Genomic DNA, 18729 nt, shown 5'->3' on the forward strand with positions numbered 1-18729 from the left:
AACTGTAAGTGAGATTGAAATGAAAGCAAGCTTTGAGATCCCTCAGTTACTGAACAACTGGAAAACAATGGTGTGGCTGCTGAAGGTGATCCCCTTTTGATGGAACAACACCCTCTGCTTGCAGACAGCCCCAAGGGGCAGAGCAGACCCTACAGCTTGGCAGAAGGGGCCCAAAGAGGAGTTTTTAGGGTTTAAAATGTAACACAGGATGGTAATGTAATGATTCTTATAGGCTGTATGGAAATGCTGTAGGATTTGTATCTTGTACTAGATTGGTTAGTGAGAATTAGAATATTCAACACAGAAGAAGATTTATTGTATTGTAACGGGAACCTCGCTCTCTTACCCTTTTATGTTCTTACCCCTTTTACTCTCTCACCCTCTCTCCCCCTCTCTTCTCTCAGTCCTGCTCTGAGCTGTGCCTGGCAGCTCCCAGCAGGGCCCTGCACCCAGGCCCTTTGCAATAAACCCCAAATTCCAAGCCCTGGCTGCAGAGATCTCTCGTCTCCGTCCATCCCGACCGTCCTACCCCAGGCTCACCAGCCCCATCCTAGATAGACAGAACAACCACTCCACTCCTACACTCATCCAGGCACACCACAACCATCACCACAAGACCCACAACCATCCTACACTCCCCAGGCTCACCAGCCCCATCCACACTCCCAGCAGGCCCATACCTCCTCGAAGAGCTCCAGGCTGTAGGTGTTATCATCATCAGCAAAGTAAACAATCCCGGGCTGGCTGTTGTTTTTGTGAAAGGTCTCTCTCAGCCACCTGAGGGCCAGGTTCCTCTGCATGGTGCCGCGGGGGATGCGGGGGTCCCTCATGTCCCCTCGCAGTTTGTAGTTGCGGGGCGTCTCCACGTTCAGGTGGGTGTAGTTGAGCCCCGTGTCCCGCAGCAGGCGGGTGATGAGCGGCGTGCGGCGCTGCGAGTCCTCCACCAGGATCCAGTGAAGGTTGGGCACGTGCAGCAGGGTGTTGGCCAGCCTGGTCAGCTCTGCCTTCTGCACCGGCCGGCTGTAGGTGGGGGTGACCACGTGGATGGTGGGCAGCGTGTCCGACCACGGGGGTGGGCGCGTGTAAACGTACTCTGTCCTCACCACCTCCACTATGTCCCGGTCCGACAGGCAGTATTCCTTGGAGTCCAAGCCTGCAGCGAGATCACGCTGGGAGTCACCACCATCATCTGGGCAAGGGCATGGAGAGAAGAGAGAGCTGCATGGACTCGGGCGTCCGGCACCCCCTGGCTGAGCCAGCGGGTCACCCTCGTGGGTGCCAGGAGTGGAGGCTTTCGTGGGTAAGGGCACGGATAAATAAAGGAATCAGGGACAAACACACGTGAGAAAAGAAGATTCTGCTGCTAGAAAACCAGCACTGAAAAGAAAAAAGGCCTGAGAGCTCACAACAGGCTGAGTGCTCAACAAGCTGAGCTCACAACTGGGCTGAGCGCTCACAACAAGCAGCTTCAAAAAGCACCCAGAAAAGAGAGGATTGTAGAGCAGGTAGGTTTAGATAAAGAGAATAGCCACGTGGAATGATGGTCCATCATCCCTGAAGAGCTCCAGGGCTCTGGGCACCACGCTCAGTGGGGCAGGACTCAGATCTGCACTCAGGAACTGGAGGACCTGGACTGGGAGGCACAGAAAAAACTGGTGGAAAACACCAGGCCAGTGAAGATCCCCAGCAGCACGGTTTGGGCAGGACACTGCAGTGCCCCACTGCTCTCTGACAGCCACAGAGAAGTGGGGAAAGGCACACTTCAAATGCAGAAATGGAGAGTGGAAATTAAAGCCTGTAATTGTAGGTTTTTTCCTGCAGAGACTTTCCCCTGCCTCTAACTAACCTGCCTCAAAAAGGCCCCTCCAGCCTCTGAACAGAACAGCCCCCTCAGGGCTGCAGATGTGAGACATGAACAGCCTAAAGATCGGATACTCTGATCCAAACATACAAAATCCCTGCAAATGTTCACAATCAGCTCGAGGAAAACCAGTGTTGATGCACCTGCTGCTTTTCCAGGGTGCAAGTTCCACGTGCAATTCTCCAGTGCAGGGCAGGGGGAATGCCACAGTCTGCAGAGATGAAGGGGGACCCCCACTCAGGATGGAAGGCTGCCTCTCCAGTGGGCACAGAGCTCTTTGAGCCATAGATTTTTTAACATCAGGTACTTGAGATGAGAAAGAACAGGAACAGAGGGCCATTAGATCTGACCCAGCATGGGATTACCCATGGCTTTTTCATAGCATGTTATTCTTCCAGCAGCAAAGCTTTGATACCTGAACCAAATGAAGGCTTTGTACTCCAAGGTATTGACAGAGGGGGGTGGATATTTGGGGGAAGGAGCAGGGCACACGTTGCTATCAGGCCCTATGTGCTGCAAAGCACCTCAGCATCACAGCAGAGCTCTCTGAGAGCTGGAATCAATTCAGAAATAAATCTGCGAAATGCATTGGACACAGACACAAATGTAATTAGCCAGGATGGTGCCTGAGGCAGTTTGCAAAGCCCTGCAGGTCAGATCCTCAGCTGTGAGCCCTGGCACGGGGAAGTGCTGCTGTCTGGCCATCTCCAGGTGCACATCTTTCTCAGCACCTGTGAGCAGAGCATCTCAGAAATGCTTCACAAGAACAAAATGATTCCTCTTGAGAGATTTCAGATTGGTCTCTACCACCACTCACTCTCTGCTGGGGGCTCTGAGAAGCAGAGAAGTGTCTCATCAAGGTCATTGGTGCGTTCTTGACCGAGCCATTGGAGCAGTCTCTGTGCTGAAACTGCAGAGGCCATTCACAGAAAACAGCTTTTAGGGCACTGATCAAACTGCTGTACAGACAGGCAGTGTGTTTTTAGTCATCTTTAAAGTCCTCTTTTAGAGCCCAGGAGATCCCTCATCCTCTGAAACACTGTCCACCTTCCAGAAGAGATCAGAGGCATTTTTCCCTGCCCAAAGCCTCAGAGGTGGCAGTCAGGAGAAAGGGAAAACTGCTCAGGACAGACTGAAGTTCCTGCAGCTCAAACTGCACATCAGAGTGTCCAGCAAAGGGATAAGCAGCTATGCAGGATGGGGACAAACACTGAAAGGGGAGAGAATCCCTCAGAGAAAGGGACCAGAGAGGATGAAAGGGTCTGAAAATGAACTGGTCTTCTTCCCCCAGACCAGCCTGGCCACAGCAGAAGGGCAGAACCAAGAAGGAAGATGGCAGAAGGCAGCATGGCTTCTTCCAGCCCCCAAGAGCCCTCATAGCCCTTGGACATTGCTGCTGTGCCAAGAACAGGACCTAACTGGGATGCTTCTGGCCAGAAGGGTTCCCTCAGAACTTCCTGGAGCCCCTGGTTTGGGCCAGGGCTGTGTTTGCTGCAGTGTGTGACAGGAGTGTGGAGTCAACTTCTCAGAGCACTTCAGCTCCCTCAGGCAGGTGAGATCTGGTTCTTGCCTTCTCCTTCAAGTGCAAGAGCACTGCTGTTCTGCTTTCCTTAAAAGTGCTCTCAGCCTCAGGTCTCCCAGAGCAGCTGCCTCGAGTGGCAGCTTTGTTTCCTCTGCTGTTTCTTTTGCAGCTTTCCCGCTGGAATGACTTTGTGTGCAGAGCTCTGCAAAGGCCAGCAGGGAGGGAGGGAATCCTCTCAGGGAACAAAGAGAAGCAGCACTCTGGGCTGAGGCCATAAAGAGCTCTCCAGGTGCAGCAAGCACATCCCGTGGCGTGGAGTTTGATGCCTCTGAAAAACCCCTAGGAGCTGAGGTGGGGAGTTTGATGCCCCTGAAGAACCCCTAGGAGCTGAGGTGGGGAGTTTGATGCCCCTGAAAAACCCCTGCAGCAGAGGTGGGGAGTTTGATGCTTCTGAGGAACCCCTGCAGCAGAGGTGGGGAGTTTGATGCCTCTGAAGAACCCCTGCAGCAGAGCTGGGGAGTTTGATGCCTCTGAAGAACCCCTAGGAGCTGAGATGGGGAGTTTGATGCCTCTGAAGAACCCCTAGGAGCAGAGGTGGGGAGTTTGATGCCTCTGAAGAACCCCTAGGAGCTGAGATGGGGAGTTTGATGCCTCTGAAGAACCCCTGCAGCAGAGGTGGGGAGGCTCCTGCATGGGCATGGTCTGGGAGCTGAGATGAGCATGGCTGCCATGGAGGAATGAAATGAGAGAGGAGATGAGGACGAAGGGGGGGATGCACGGGCTTGGCATGGGCTGGTTTGGTTTCTCTCACCCTTGTGCACTGCAAGCAGAGGAGCAATGGTGCTCTGGTGCCAGACGGTGATTAGCAGTGTCCAGGGCAGAACTATCAGCACGATAGCCAGGATGTCTCGTCTCTTCGGCATCTCCAAGACTGACTGGGCCCACAGCTCCTCATTACCTGACAGTGAAAACCCCAGAGACAGAACAGCAGAGCACATGGAGAACAGAAATAAATGGGCAGGAAGGAGCGAGGACAGAGCGAGAGAACGCGAGAGAGAGGCAGAGAGCAGCAAGGTGACACGGCTCGTGGGTCTTACCAGTGCTTACAACCCACCCATTGCAGAAGCAGGTTTGGAGGGGCCTCAGAGCCAGGAGCAGGAGGGCACCTCTGCAGGGCTCTGCTGGAGCTGCCAGCAGGAACCTCAGGGACTCAGGTGGGAGGAAACCTGCAACACACAGCAAAGGCCAGCAGGCGCTGTGAAAAGTGCATATTGTATGGCTCTGTGCAGATATTCACTATGTGTGTTTTGCTGTATTGATTAGTAGTGCTGTATTCACGTTTTAATAGTTTTGTGGTTAAAAGGTCACTTTTGTAGTTAAAATAGTTGAAAATAAACTTTAACTTTTGTAGTTAAAATAACTGTTTCTGCTGTTTCATATTGTCATCTGCTCTATGCAGATATTTACTATGTGTATTTTGTTGTATTGATTAGTAGTGCTGTATTCACGTTTTAATAGTTTTGTAGTTAAAAGGTCACTTTTGTAGTTAAAATAGTTTTAAAATAGTTAAAAACTTCTGTAGTTAAAAATAAACTTTAACTTTTGTAGTTAAAATAACTCTGTTTCTGCTGTTTCATATTGTCATCTGCTCTATGCAGATATTTACTATGTGTGTTTTGTTGTATTGATTAGTAGTGCTGTATTCACGTTTTAATAGTTTTGTAGTTAAAAGGAGTTAAAACTAGTAGTTAAAACTATCTTAACTAGTAGTTAAAACTATTTTAAGATAGTTTTAAAATAGTTAAAAACTTCTGTAGTTAAAATAGTTAAAACTAAACTTTAACTTTTGTAGTTAAAATAACTTTGTTTCTGCTGTTTCATATTGTCATCTGCTCTATGCAGATATTTACTATGTGTATTTTGTTATATTGATTATATGCTGTATTCACATGTTAATAGTTTTGTAGTTAAAAGGTCACTTTTGTAGTTAAAATAGTTTTAAAATAGTTAAAAACTTCTGTAGTTAAAAATAAACTTTAACTTTTGTAGTTAAAATAACTCTGTTTCTGCTGTTTCATATTGTCATCTGCTCTATGCAGATATTTGCTATGTGTGTTTTGTTGTATTGATTAGTAGTGCTGTATTCACATTTTAATAGTTTTGTAGTTAAAAGGAGTTAAAACTAGTAGTTAAAACTATTTTAACTAGTAGTTAAAACTATTTTAAGATAGTTTTAAAATAGTTAAAAACTTCTGTAGTTAAAATAGTTAAAACTAAACTTTAACTTTTGTAGTTAAAATAACTTTGTTTCTGCTGTTTCATATTGTCATCTGCTCTATGCAGATATTTACTATGTGTATTTTGTTGTATTGATTAGTAGTGCTGTATTCACATTTTAATAGTTTTGTGGTTAAAAGGTCACTTTTGTGGTTAAAATAGTTAAAAACTTCTGTAGTTAAAACAGTTAAAAATTAACTTTTTTAGTTAAAATAACTCTTTGTTTCTGCTGGTTCATATTGTCATCTGCTCTATGCAGATATTTACTATGTGTGTTTTGTTGTATTGATTAGTAGTGCTGTATTCACATTTTAATAGTTTTGTAGTTAAAAGGTCACTTTTGTAGTTAAAATAGGAACTATGTAAGTGGGATATTTTTTAAGAAAGGAATGAGGTACTCGCACCAGATAGCAGCCACAGGACACCTAAATCTTTCAGAGAAAAGGAATTTATTGTTCTCTTATCAGAAGAAGCTGACTTCTGCCTGCCTCACTCAGGATCCAGGACACCATCAGGATTCAGAGGAAGAAGCTGACACTGCCCAGACAGAATCCTGTGTTTGAATGGAATTTATGCATCATGTATGGGATGTATGAATATGCAACAGGCTGTTGCTTTTAAGGGTTAATCCTCTGTTAACGTGGGTCCTTTTGCCCAGAAAGAGGTACCTGGACTGTCCATAACTCTTTGTTTCTATTGTCTCGTATTGTCCTAATCCAAATTGTCCAAATTATTATTACTCTAATTGTATTACTATTTTAATAACCATTTTATTACTATTAAACTTCTAAAATTGTAAAAACAAGTGATTGGCGTTTTTCACAGGCACAGAAAGCCCCAGAGCTCTCCTGAGAAGAGCAAACCCCAGGGAGGCAGTGAGCAGCAGCAGCCGGGTCCCACCCCTCCAGGGAGATGTCTCCTGTGTGTCCAGGGCCTTGCTTTCCCTTTGCATCCCCTTGTCAGGCAAGCCCCTGTTGTCAGCTGAGCTGAAGCTGCTCAGAGCTGCAGTGTCTGAGCCATCCCAGCAGAGCAGAACCTTCCACAGCAGTGCCGGGCACAGAAGCACAGGCTGGCACCTGCCACATCCTCCCCTGGCCAGGCAGGGCCCTTGGGGTGGCTGCACCTCTGATCCTGGCCACAGAAATCCCATATTTTCCCTATATATTTTCCCTGATGCCTTAGGATTTCAGCTTTTCTATTTTCCATCTATTTGTAACCTGCAGTTCTTTAGTGTAGAACTCTGAACTCCACACACAGTGGGAGCTGCTGCTTCCCCATTTGGGGCAGACACAACAATTCCTCTCCAGGATTTCAGCTTTTCTATTTTCCATCTACTTGAAAGAGATGATATTATATTTAATACTAATGCTACTACTACCAATAATAATAAATTCTATTTAATAATAGTATATTATTATATTTTCCATCTATTTGTAGCCCTGCAGTTCTTTAGTGTAGAACTCTGAACTCCACACCCAGTGGGAGCTGCTGCTTCCCCATTTGGGGCAGACACAACAATTCCTCTCCAGGCCTGGCAATCAAGGACACCTCACTGCCTCAGGGCCCAGAGATGGGAACAAAAGGGAGTTGGGGGCAGCAAACTTGGGGTCAATGACTTCATCAGCTGCAGCTGGAATTGGCAGATTCACCCCCAAAATGCAAATGGACCAAACTTATAAAAGTGTGAAACCTGTGACCCATTGTCCATTTTTGGGTGGATTTTGTCTGCCCTAAATGTACCTGAAAGCCCTTTTTATTCCCTTAATTTTGTCTGGCCTCTGTTTTAGGTAGCCCAAAAAGGCACCAACAGGAATATTTCCAGCAGGTTTTCACTCCTGTGGCCTTTCAGGAAACTCCAGCAGAGCTCAGAGTGGCACTCAGAGCTCCCAGCTCAGCAGCTGGACAGGAAATCAGCCACTCCATCAGCTTAGAATTGTCCATTTTTGGGTGCAGCCCTTGGGGGGCTTTGTCTGCCCTAAATGTACCTGAAGACCCTTCAAAAAACAGAACTGTTTTTTATTCCCTTAATTTTGTCTGGCCTCTGTTTTGTACCTGAAGGTTCTTCAATAAATACAACCACTTTTTAACCAAATGGACCAAACTTATAAAAGTGTGAAAACCATGACCCATTGTCCATTTTAGGGTGGGTTTTGTCTGCTCTAAATGTACCTGAAGACCCTTCAATACATAGAGCTGCTTTTCATTCTCTTAATTTTGCCTGGCCTCTGTTTTGTACCTGAAGACCCTTCAATAAATATTATTATTCTTTTTATTATCTATTATTAGTATTATAATTTTATTATATATATTATTAATATAATAATATATATTATTATCAATATAATAATATATATTATTATATCTCTAATATTATCTTTATTATTATACACGTTTTATTCCCTTAATTTTGCCTGTTTTGGGTAAAGGACAAAGGCACCATTCCCAGCAGCACTCCCTCAGCTCAGCCCATCCTGCAGGCAGCTCCACTTTCAGCTCAGGCTTCCAGCAAAGCTCAGGTTGGCTCCCTCTCAGAGGTGCCGTGCCTGGAGTCTATTAAAGTGCCACAATGGCTTAGTTTGATGCAAGACAAGCACATACAAGATTTAAGCAGTCTGTATTTCAGCCCCAAGCACAGCACTCAGCAGGGCTGCCACGCTCCAGGGCAGTTTGCAAACACGGGTAGCAGTTTAGTGCTGCTGCTCCCAGGTGGGGCCGCGCATTAGAGGCTGCTAAAAGGGCTGCAGTGCAGGCAGGCAGAGCCCAGGGATGCTGCAGAGGGAGCAGGATGCTCTGGGAAAAGCTCTGCTCTCCCTCTGACAGTGATCTGGGAGTTATCACATCCGCTCCCTAATTCCCCTTGAGTCCGGTGCTGTGGCCGTGTTCACAGGGGTCTCAGATGACTCCATGGTTCAGAAGGCTTGATTTATTATTTTATGATATATATTACATTAAAACTATACTAAAGGAATAGAAGAAAAGGTTTCATCAGAAGGCTGGCTAAGAATAGCAAAGAATGATAACAAAGGTTTGTGGCTCAGACAGAGTCCGAGCCAGCTGGGCTGTGATTGGCCATTCATTAGAAACAAGCACATGAGCCCAATCCCAGATGCACCTGTTGCATTCCACAGCAGCAGATAACCATTGTTTGCATTTTGTTCCTGAGGCCTCTCAGCTTCTCAGGAGGAAAAATCCTAAGGAAAGGATTTTTCATAAAAGTTGTCTGTGACAGGTGCCACGCTGCTTGTGCAAATATTTTCCCAGAGGTGGCTTTTTCTTGGGGGAAGACATGGAGAAATCCAGGTTCAGATCCTTGATTAGCCCAAATTGGATTGATCTGAGTTTTCCTTGGCCACTGGGCTGTACAGCCAGCCCCCAGCACTGAGCTCACTCGGAGTGAAACAGCTCCAAGAACTGACAGGTTTTTCCTCTAAATGAATCTTGCAATCAAGCAATATTCAAGTGGCTGGATAGAACCTGGTTCTTCCAAATTAGCACTTCAATCACAAAGGTATTAATTTACCGGGGAAAACAGGGCTTTGTCCTTAAAACTGTCATGTAAATGTCCCTCAACTGACGTTTCAGTGAATAATTTCTTTTCCATGCATACAAAACCCAAACTCGTAGGAAAATTCCCAGCCAGCTCTAGCAAACAGCCAGTTCCCCAGTCAGAGCTCTCTCATTTGTTTCCAGAATTGGTGAAAGAAGCCTCATTCAGACAAAATAAACCAGGGAGGAAGGGGAGGAATTATTCCAGCAAGCATCAGCCTTCTGCTGCATCCCTGTCCAGCTCTTGGAGCCAGAGAATTCCTGCTGGCCTCGATCTGCCAGAGCACAGTGCCCTGAGGAAAGAGCATCATCCCTGCTGTGCCTGCATTGCTGACTGTGCCTGAACAGAGGACGAGGAGTGGTGGCACCCTTGGAATCCCCTGATGAAGCTGGAACAGGTCCCTTGAGCATCCCTGCAGGGCCTGAGGGGCAGCTGGAAAGGCTGAACACCTTTCCCAGGAAAGTGCCTTCCCCAGAAATGCACCCAGGACAGGATTCTGCTGCTGGAGAGGGGGTGGGAGGAAACAACAGCTCAAAAAGCCTCTCAGAGCCCATGGACAGCCCCTGGCAAGCTGCCACCGTGGGCTGGCATCACCAAATGCCCTGTTTGTCACAGGCAGCTTCCTCCAGGCACGGTGCCCCTACCTTAAATCTGCTGTTCCCCTGCCTCCTGCCCATCCAGGCTCAACCCAGCCTCATCCCACAGGACAGGCTGAGCTTGCCATGATGGCAAATGGGCCCCTTTGGGCTGGGGTGCTGCTCTGCTCCCCAGCCCCTGAGCAGTGGGGACACCGAGCAGCTCCAGTGGTTTGTGCTTTGCTCTGGTTATTTCCATTTGCTCCGGAGCATTCAGCAGCTCCCTGGGCACTGCGCTGTCCCTGTGGAGCTCCAGCTGCCCAGGCCCAGCAGGGAGAGCTGCCAGGCCCAGGGAATGTCCCAGGGCTCCCTTCCCTGTCCCCCAGAGCTGGCTGAGCTCCCTCTGTGCCATCAGCACTCCTGGGCTGCAGGTGCCACTCGGCTGCAGTGGCTGCAATAATGTCCCCAAAGGGACACGAGCCCAGCGTGGGTCCCTGATGCTGATGGGTGGACATGGAGCCAGAGGCTGAGCCCAGTTCTGCACCCTGATCTGCCCAGCTCTGCTCTGCAGCCTTCCCTCACTGCTGGTTCCTGAAGGGATTTGCTGTTATTGATGATCCTGCCTGAAGGACGTGGTAAGAATTCCTTTGGGGCAGCTGTGAGCTGTCACAGACAGCTTATATGAAAAATCCTTCCTCCTGAGAAGCTGAGAGGCCTCAGGAACAAAATGCAACCAATGGTTATCTGCTGCTGTGGAATGCAACAGGTGCATCTGGGATTGGGCTCATGTGGTTGTTTCTAATTAATGGCCAATCACAGCCCAGCTGGCTCGGACAGAGAGCCGAGTCACAAGCCTTTGTTATCATTCTTTGCTATTCTATTCTTAGCCAGCCTTCTGATAAAATCCTTTTAGTATAGTTTTAATGTAATATATATTATAAAATAATAAATCAGCCTTCTGAACCATGGAGTCAGATCCTCGTCTCTTCCCTCATCCTCAGACCCCTGTGAACACAGTCACAGTGAATGCTATGAAATCTCCATCCAGAGCATTCCAAGCTTCCCTCTCCACACCCTGATGCCACGGTGAGAGGTGACACCAGCTCTCAGTGTCACAAAGCCACACTCCCCTCTCAGCACGGGCCAAAGGTGAAATCCATTTTCTCCTGTGAACGCCACCAGCCAGGAATTATGTGGCAATCTGTGATTTTACACTGCCCAGGACAGAGGGCTTGCCCTGAATCCCAAAATTCCCTTGTTGCCAAAGCCAGGCGATGATTTTTGTTGCTGTTTGTGGCACGAGAGAAAAATTGGTCTGGGAAAAATGTTCCTCTTCAAGGCATTCACTCCACCCCTTCCCCATCATAGCAGCACTCTCCTTTTCTCACTGAAACTGTTTGAAACAAAACCTGCTTCACTCAGATTGTCACTTTTAAACTTCTCCTGTCTCTTCTTCCCCAGGGAAATGAAGGAGAAGGAACAAATTTAAACATCAATTAAAACAATCAAAATCTATTTTCCACTACAGAAAGTATCCTGCCTTTTTTTTTTTTACTTTTGAAAGGTAATGTGCAAGCCACAAATCACTGACTCAAAAGTAAGTGTTTTTAGGGGTTAAAGTACTCCTAAAACAAAGGAGTTTTGCACGGTTTTGGGAAGAATTGGGTGCCACAAGATGAAAGAGATCCCCATCCTCCGGCAGAGGGCAATGGTGTCGAGGAATGACAACAGGGAAAGGGCACTGATCTAATAAAAAAGCTTTAATAAATCCTGGAGCCACGTGTTAGTAACATGCTGGATTATTAAACACTGAAGGTTCTTTTTTTAAATCAAGTTAATTGGCATCAGCTCTGACACTTGCCATAGGAGCGAGTGATTTGATCTGCAACCTTTATAGTCAGTTTTACCTTCATTCCTCCTCTGGGGCTGCTCAGCCCCAGTGTCATTAATCCTTGGTTTGCCCACACTGAAGAGAAGTGATTTAGAAAATGTTAAGCTAAAGAAAGGCTTGATTTGAATTTGTACCTATACATCTTACTGGAGTAAAAACATTGTCTAGATGTGGAAAAAAAAAAAATGCACCCAAAAAAAATCCCCAAACAAACGTAGCAAACACTTGTTTTGTTGTGCTTCAAACAAGCCAGGAAATAATAAACAGATGCTGCCAAAACCTGCAACAAAAGCTTTGCAAAGAAAATAAACATTCACACTAAAGGAGATTCTCACCAAAAGCTTTTCCCTCCCAAAATCTAAAATCAGGGTTTCTTCCACTTTTGTAACAGCAGCTGGGTTTGATCTCTGCTGGAAAATGATGCTGGAGTGGCACAAGACAGAGTTGGTCCCTCTGCTCTGCCCTCCTCAACCCAAAAACCCTTGTGAATTCCCACCCCAGCTCAGGCAGGTGCCTGGCACAGAAATCAGCCCCAGAACTGTGAGTTCAGGGCTGTCCTGCCCCCTTCCCAGAGGGGGAAACTGAGGCACGGAGTGGTCACAGCCCAGCAGACACTGGGGACAGGGCTGGGTCAGGACAAGGGGCCAGGCTGGATGGGGTTGGGACCAACCTGGGCCTGCCAGGTGTCCCTGCCCATGGCAGGGGGTGGGACTGGATGAGATTTAAGTTCCTTTCAACCCGAACCAGTCTGGAATTTTGGGATTCTGGAGCAGCTCTGAGCTCCAGGTGCTGCACACTCATCCCTGTTCTTTATCACACTGCTTGGCAGGGGATGGGCATTCCAAGCCTCTGTTTAAGATTTTTGGTATTTGGCAGAACAGGCTTGTAAAGCACAGGCTAAAAATAAAGGTAGTAATAAAAGCCTCTTGCTCGTTAATTACTCTGTAAGCCATTACTGCCTAAAAACCCCATAACTTTAATGGGGGCTATTATAAGTATAGTAGCAAAACTGTGCAGCTAATTAGTGTTCAGTTATTAAGCAGAACATAGCCAGAACTGAGTAATGAGCACACAGAATTGCTGCTTCTTGGAGGATTTAATCAGAGGTGGTGTTTTCAAGCTCAGATTCTCCCGATCCAGGGGACAAAAGGACAGAGGATTCTCAGGTCAGCCCTCCCAGACAGCTCTGAGGGGGAATGGCCATCCCTGAGCTGATCTGTGCAGCACAAACCTTGGACTGCAGGTCAGCAAAGGGAAGGAGAATGATCAGAAATGTTTCAGGTGTCCAAGAGAATCCTCCCAGCCAGAGGAGATCCAGATACATCCATGAGAAGCCAAATTTTGGAGCCAATGCTGCAATGGAGGGTGAGGGTTGGCATCACCTCTTCACTCAGCATTCGTTTCCTTCTTTTAAAAATTGAAATAATTTCTATGGCCAGAATACTGAAATAATTCATTCTCCTTTTTATGGTTTTTTATTTGGCTGGGGTTTTTTTGGTTGGTAATTTTTTTAGATTTCAGAAACCCAGAGTTACTGGAAAAGCCTGGTAAGGAAGCTCAGCCTCTGGAGGCTGTTTTTTCACTCAGTATTTTCTCCAGCTTAACCTACAAACCCCTTGCCTTGCCTTGCCTACAGAGCCACTCCTTGTGCTTTCCAAACTGCCACAGAAACTGAGGCACAAAATTCCCCTGACCTTGCAACAGCTGAGGCAAAACCCAACCCACCCTTCCCTGGCTTCCTTGGTGCCACAAATGGGATCAAGAAAACAGATTATCTCCCAGAAAATAAAAAAAGGAAATAAAATAAATAAAATAAAAAAATTAACCAAGCTCTTCAGAACAACACTTAAATTTTAAAGCAAGCATGAGTAAAGTGGATCAAGGGAGCTCAACACAAGCACAATTAGCTGCTGGAACTTATTGCCACAGGATACTGAGAAGAACAAGAACTTAACAGGATTCAAAAAAGGATTAGTTGTGTATGTGAATAAACTGCATATCCATAATTAGAATGAACCACCCACCAGTTTGGAAAACATAAAACCCCTTGAGTTTCAGAGCTTCAGCCAAATTTTAACAAGCATCAGAAACTTTCTCTTCTCCAGATTAATCCACCCTCCGTGGTAGAATCGGGACAGGAGGTGTAGTGGCACTGCTCTCATGCTGTGACACAGTCCCAGGGCTCCACTGCTTCCAACAGCAAGGTGCACCTCCTGGGAGAGCCTGAAAACATTGGATTTATTGCCCTAAATGTGCTTGTTCTCCTGGACAGGCTCTCACATTGCAGCATCACCACAGTGCCCAGGTGCTGTCCAGATTTCTCCTTAACCACAGGCACTGCACTTCCTCTCCTTGCTGCTGCAAAGGGATCTTTTCCAGGGCTGGAGAAGGCAGGAATCCTTTTATTAAATGATTTTGGAAAGGGCTGGACCTGAGCTTTGCAGCCTTCTTGTGCCAGGAGCAAAAAAATGCATCACACACACTTGGCACCAGCAGTGGTGAGGCTGCTGTGGGTCCTGGGTGCTGGCACAGCCTCACCAGGGAGTGGCACCAGATTTAGGGACCCTTTCTGCTTCCAGATGTGAGAAATGCTGCTCACTTCCAAAAATTGGAAAGGTTTACTAAAACCTTATTAAAGGTTTATTAAAAATACAACAGCAGACTGAACAGAGAAAATATTACAGTGCTGGAGCAGAGGATTTTTCCCACCATGTGCTCTTCCACACAATGGAGATTTTGCCTTTTAACCCTTTAGCCCCTCCCAAAGTTCTGTCCATCAACTCCTTCTTCACTGCCCAGGGGTGGAAATCACTGCCTTAAATCTTGGTTGGAGGTCAGGAGCTGCCATAGTAACAACCCCACCCTCCCAAATGTCCCAAACCCAGGGCACCCCCTGATAACAACACAAGGGGGGTAAAACATAACTATAAACCTATATAAATATATCTAGTTATAGTTATATATATAACCTATATAGTTATTATATATAATAGTTATATATATTGTTATAATACATATAATTATATATATTAATATATATTAATATATATAATTGTAATAGTTATATATAATAGTTATAAGATATATAGTTATAATAGTTACATGTAATATATATAATAGTTATATATAACTATATGTAATATATATAATAGTTATATATAATAGTTACATATAACTATATATAATATATAATATATAATATATAATATATAATATATAATATATCATATATCATATATAACATAGAATATTGTATAATATATAATATATTATATATATGTATAATATATAATATATAATATATTATATATTATATATTATATAGTTATATATAAAAATTATAACTATAATATATAATAGTTACATATAGTCTAGTTATATATAATCTATATAACTATAAACCTATAAAACTTCTCTTAACATATACATAATACTTGCCTTTAAATTGTGAGTCAACCATGGCATTACTCATCTATGAGACAGAGGATGCTGTGCTCTGCCAGGATGGGCAACACCAGGAAAGCTGTGCCTTGACTCAGGTGTGGGATGAGGAGGCCTCTCCTGCCCCCAGCCCTCCCTGATGAAGGGCTGCCCTTCACACACAGTTTTTAAGAAACATCTCTCCCAAGATAAAAAGCTGTTTGACTTGCAGCCCACTCCCAAAATAGAAAGGCAGCTGGGAGTTGCTTTGCTTCAGGAAAAGTTGGTGGATTTTTGTTAAAGGTTGCTGGTGGAAATGCTGCAACAATTAGCTCATTTGAGGGTTTCTCATCCAATTCTCCTCATCTGGTGACACTACACACCTCGAGCTGTCCCCTCTGCTCAGCCCAGACCACATCAGACACATTCCCAGGCTCTCCATTTCCACCTCTGTGCTCTGCATTGCACCGAGTGTTTGTGCACTGCTGACTCCCATGGATCTGAACAAGTGACATTAACAAAGGATGACCCAATTTCAACAAGATCAGGCTGAATTCCACAGCTCCATAATAGGCTTTGCATATGCTTTGTCCAAAGGGTTTGGAGGCAGGAGCTGCCACGTGACACCTCATGGGAGCAGGTGGCAGGTCACAATGACCAAACCTCACTTTTCCAGAGGAAAAAGCTCATCTTTCCAACCTGCAGGCCAGCAAACTGCATTTTTCCAGGATGTGCAAGGCTGAATCATCGAGCCAAATGTGTCAAGACCTTTTCCCCTTTCCTTTCCTTTCTTTTCCTTTCCTTTCTTTTCCTTTCCTTTCTTTTCCTTTCCTTTCCTTTCCCTTTCCCTTTCCTCATGTACCCAAGAAAGCCAAACAAGCCAAACCAGCAGAACACAGCAATAAAAGGAGGCAGGCTGGTGCTCACTGATGCTGGATTAAGGATTCCATCACCTCCACCACCCCAGAGCTCGTGCAGGTGATGGTTGAGAGAAGCTCTTATTTCCTCTGTGAATTATTGGTGGAGGATTCTGTGGGCTGGTGGGACACGCTGGGAGCTGCCTCCCCTCACGCTGGCACCTGGGAAAATTCACAAATCCAACCCTCAGATGGGAAGAGCTGTGCCCAGCAAGCCACAAGGGCTCAATTTATCTCCCAAATCCCAAAATTCTCAACTGCAGACCTGGAGGTGACGCTGCTCTCCTCCCACACCCAGGGCCAGGGGGCATGGCAGGGTGGGACACACCTGTGGCATCACCTGGCAGAGCTCAGCAGCCCCACAGCCATCAGCACTCACTTTTAATTAAAGAGCTCTTCCTTACCCCTGGAAGAAAATAAATCCTGCTCTATTTAAAAGGAGTTATTAATAACCTGATTCTAATGTATAAAAGAAAAGGGGAGAAAGAAGCTCGCAGAGCTGTGAGCGAGTTCCCTCTCCCACTGCAGAAAGCCACCACTGAGTTCTCTAAAAAGGGAACTTTTTAGAACTAAATCACCTGAAAAAGGGATTTAGCTCTTAAAAACATGATTGTTCTCTTTTCAGTAGCTAACATCAAATATCTTAGAGGTGTTTTTTTTCCCAAAAAAACCATGAACACATCCAAATTCTCCATCACTTTTGGAAACAGCAGCAGCTGATGCAGGAAGCAGTCCCTGAAGACAGAGGTGAAGCAGAAACTGCTGTGCAGGAGCTGCTGGACATTGAGCAATGTCCGGGCTGGGAGATGCTCCAGACAGGCAGGAGAGTTCCTTGCCTGGGGGCAGAGAGAGGCTGCTCCTGCCTGGGGGAACAGGGGGCTCCTGGCACTCTGGAATTCCAGTGCTGTGCATTTCCAGCTGGCATCACCTCCCTGCTGCTCCCCACAGGTGCAGCTCAGAGCTGGGCAGAGGAGCAGAGCTGCAAGAAAGAGCTGCAAGAAAGAGCTGCAAGGAGCAGCTTTGATAGTCAGAAACACCCAGAACAACCACACTGGGAATTTCAGCTGAGCAGTGTCTGGGTGTCACCCTGTTCTTCTAAAGTTCTTCTAAGCCTTCTGATCTTTACATTGTTGTAATGGAGTTTCTCACACACTTTTCATGTAAATAATGATTGTTTTACACTTCTTTTTGGAGAAGGAGAGAATTGATGGACTGTTGGTTTGACCAGTGTGGTTGGAGAGGTGGTAATTTCATCCTCCAATCCATGGTCACTTTTGAAAGTCTATCAATATTGGAATTGGGAAATAAACTGCTCTCTTTTTACCTTGGACATCTCAGCTTGTGTGTGTCATTCATTTGTGTCCTATTGCAACATCTGGATAAACTCATGGTTAAATTCCTGTCTTATTTGAAGCCACCCTTGCAATGCAGAGCTGCCAAGGCTCCCAGGGTAACTGCAACACCAGAGCTCATCCCAGCAGTGCAGGAACAGATTCATGGTGTAGCAGTGCCAGTCACAGTGATGCCTTGGGATTTTGGCACTTTTATATTTTTCATCTATTTGAAATAGATGACGTAGTAATAATAATAATAATAATAATAATAATAATAATAATAATAATAATAATAATAATAATAATAATAATTTTAGCAATAATATATTATTATATTTTCCATCTATTTGTGACCCTGCAGTTCTTTAGTGTAGAACTCTGAACTCCACACCCAGTGGGAGCTGCTGCTTCCCCATTTGGGGCAGACACAACAATTCCTCTCCAGTATTTCAGCTTTTCTATTTTCCATCTACTTGAAAGAGATTATACTATATTTAATACTAATACTAATGCTACTACTACTACTACTACCAATAATAATAAATTATATGTAATATTAGTATATTATTATATTTTTCACATATTTGTAGCCCTGCAGTTCTTTAGTGTAGAACTCTGAACTCCACACGCAGTGGGACCTGCTGCTTCCCCATTTGGGGCAGACACAACAATTCCTCTCCAGGCCTGGCAATCAAGGACACCTCACTGCCTCAGGGCCCAGAGATGGGAACAAAAGGGAGTTGGGGGCAGCAAACTTGGGGTCAATGACTTCATTAGCTGAAGCTGGAATTGGCAGATTCACCCCCAAAATGCAAATGGACCAAACTCATAAAAGTGTGAAACCTGTGATCCATTGTCCATTTTTGGTTGGGTTTTGTCTGCTCTAAATGTACCTGAAGGCCCTTCAATAAACAGATCTGCTTTTAATTCCCTTAATTTTGCCTGGCCTCTATTTTAGGTAGCCCAAAAAGGCACCAACAGGAATATTTCCATCAGGTTTTCACTCCCGTGGCCTTTCAGGAAACTCCAGCAGAGCTCAGAGTGGCACTCAGAGCTCCCAGCTCAGCAGCTGGACAGGAAATCAGCCACTCCATCAGCTTAGAGAGAAAATTCCCAGCTCCCATCCCTGTTAGATGGCTCCTTTAAAGGGATGAGGCTCAAATCCTGATCCCTGTTCAGTGCTGGGTGCCCACACAGGAGTCACTAATGGGACTGAGGAATTAACATTGATTCTTTGATGCCATAGCGTGGAAAGGGAAGTGAGGGGGGGATCTGGCATGATTAAGCAGATGCCTAACTGTAATTCAGCAGCTTGCAGCACAATCAATTGGTGCTTGCAGTCCTGCAGTCCATTAGTGCAGCCACAAACCTACACACCCTGCTTG

At 45.6% G+C, this 18729-nt stretch overlaps 1 protein-coding gene across 4 annotated transcripts in view; it reads right to left on the reverse strand.

The window, feature by feature from the left end:
* B3GAT1 (beta-1,3-glucuronyltransferase 1) overlaps positions 1-18729 on the reverse strand; it is a 46178-nt gene that overhangs the window by 12917 nt on the left and 14532 nt on the right. The window contains exons 2-4 of one of the 4 annotated variants that reach the window (XM_054647550.2): positions 4481-4609; positions 4195-4341; positions 681-1189 (exon numbers count right to left, since the gene is read on the reverse strand). In XM_054647550.2, the coding sequence (XP_054503525.1) occupies positions 681-1189; positions 4195-4306 (621 nt within the window). In that variant the 5' untranslated portion in view covers positions 4307-4341; positions 4481-4609. Of the gene's footprint in view, positions 1-680; positions 1190-4194; positions 4359-4480; positions 4610-18729 lie in introns of those variants that run through there. The other 3 variants (XM_077190006.1, XM_077190005.1, XM_054647549.2) reach the window with 3 other exon arrangements.

The sequence above is a fragment of the Agelaius phoeniceus genome, chromosome 23 (assembly GCF_051311805.1).
Source record: "Agelaius phoeniceus isolate bAgePho1 chromosome 23, bAgePho1.hap1, whole genome shotgun sequence".
Taxonomy (NCBI): Eukaryota; Metazoa; Chordata; class Aves; order Passeriformes; family Icteridae; genus Agelaius; species Agelaius phoeniceus.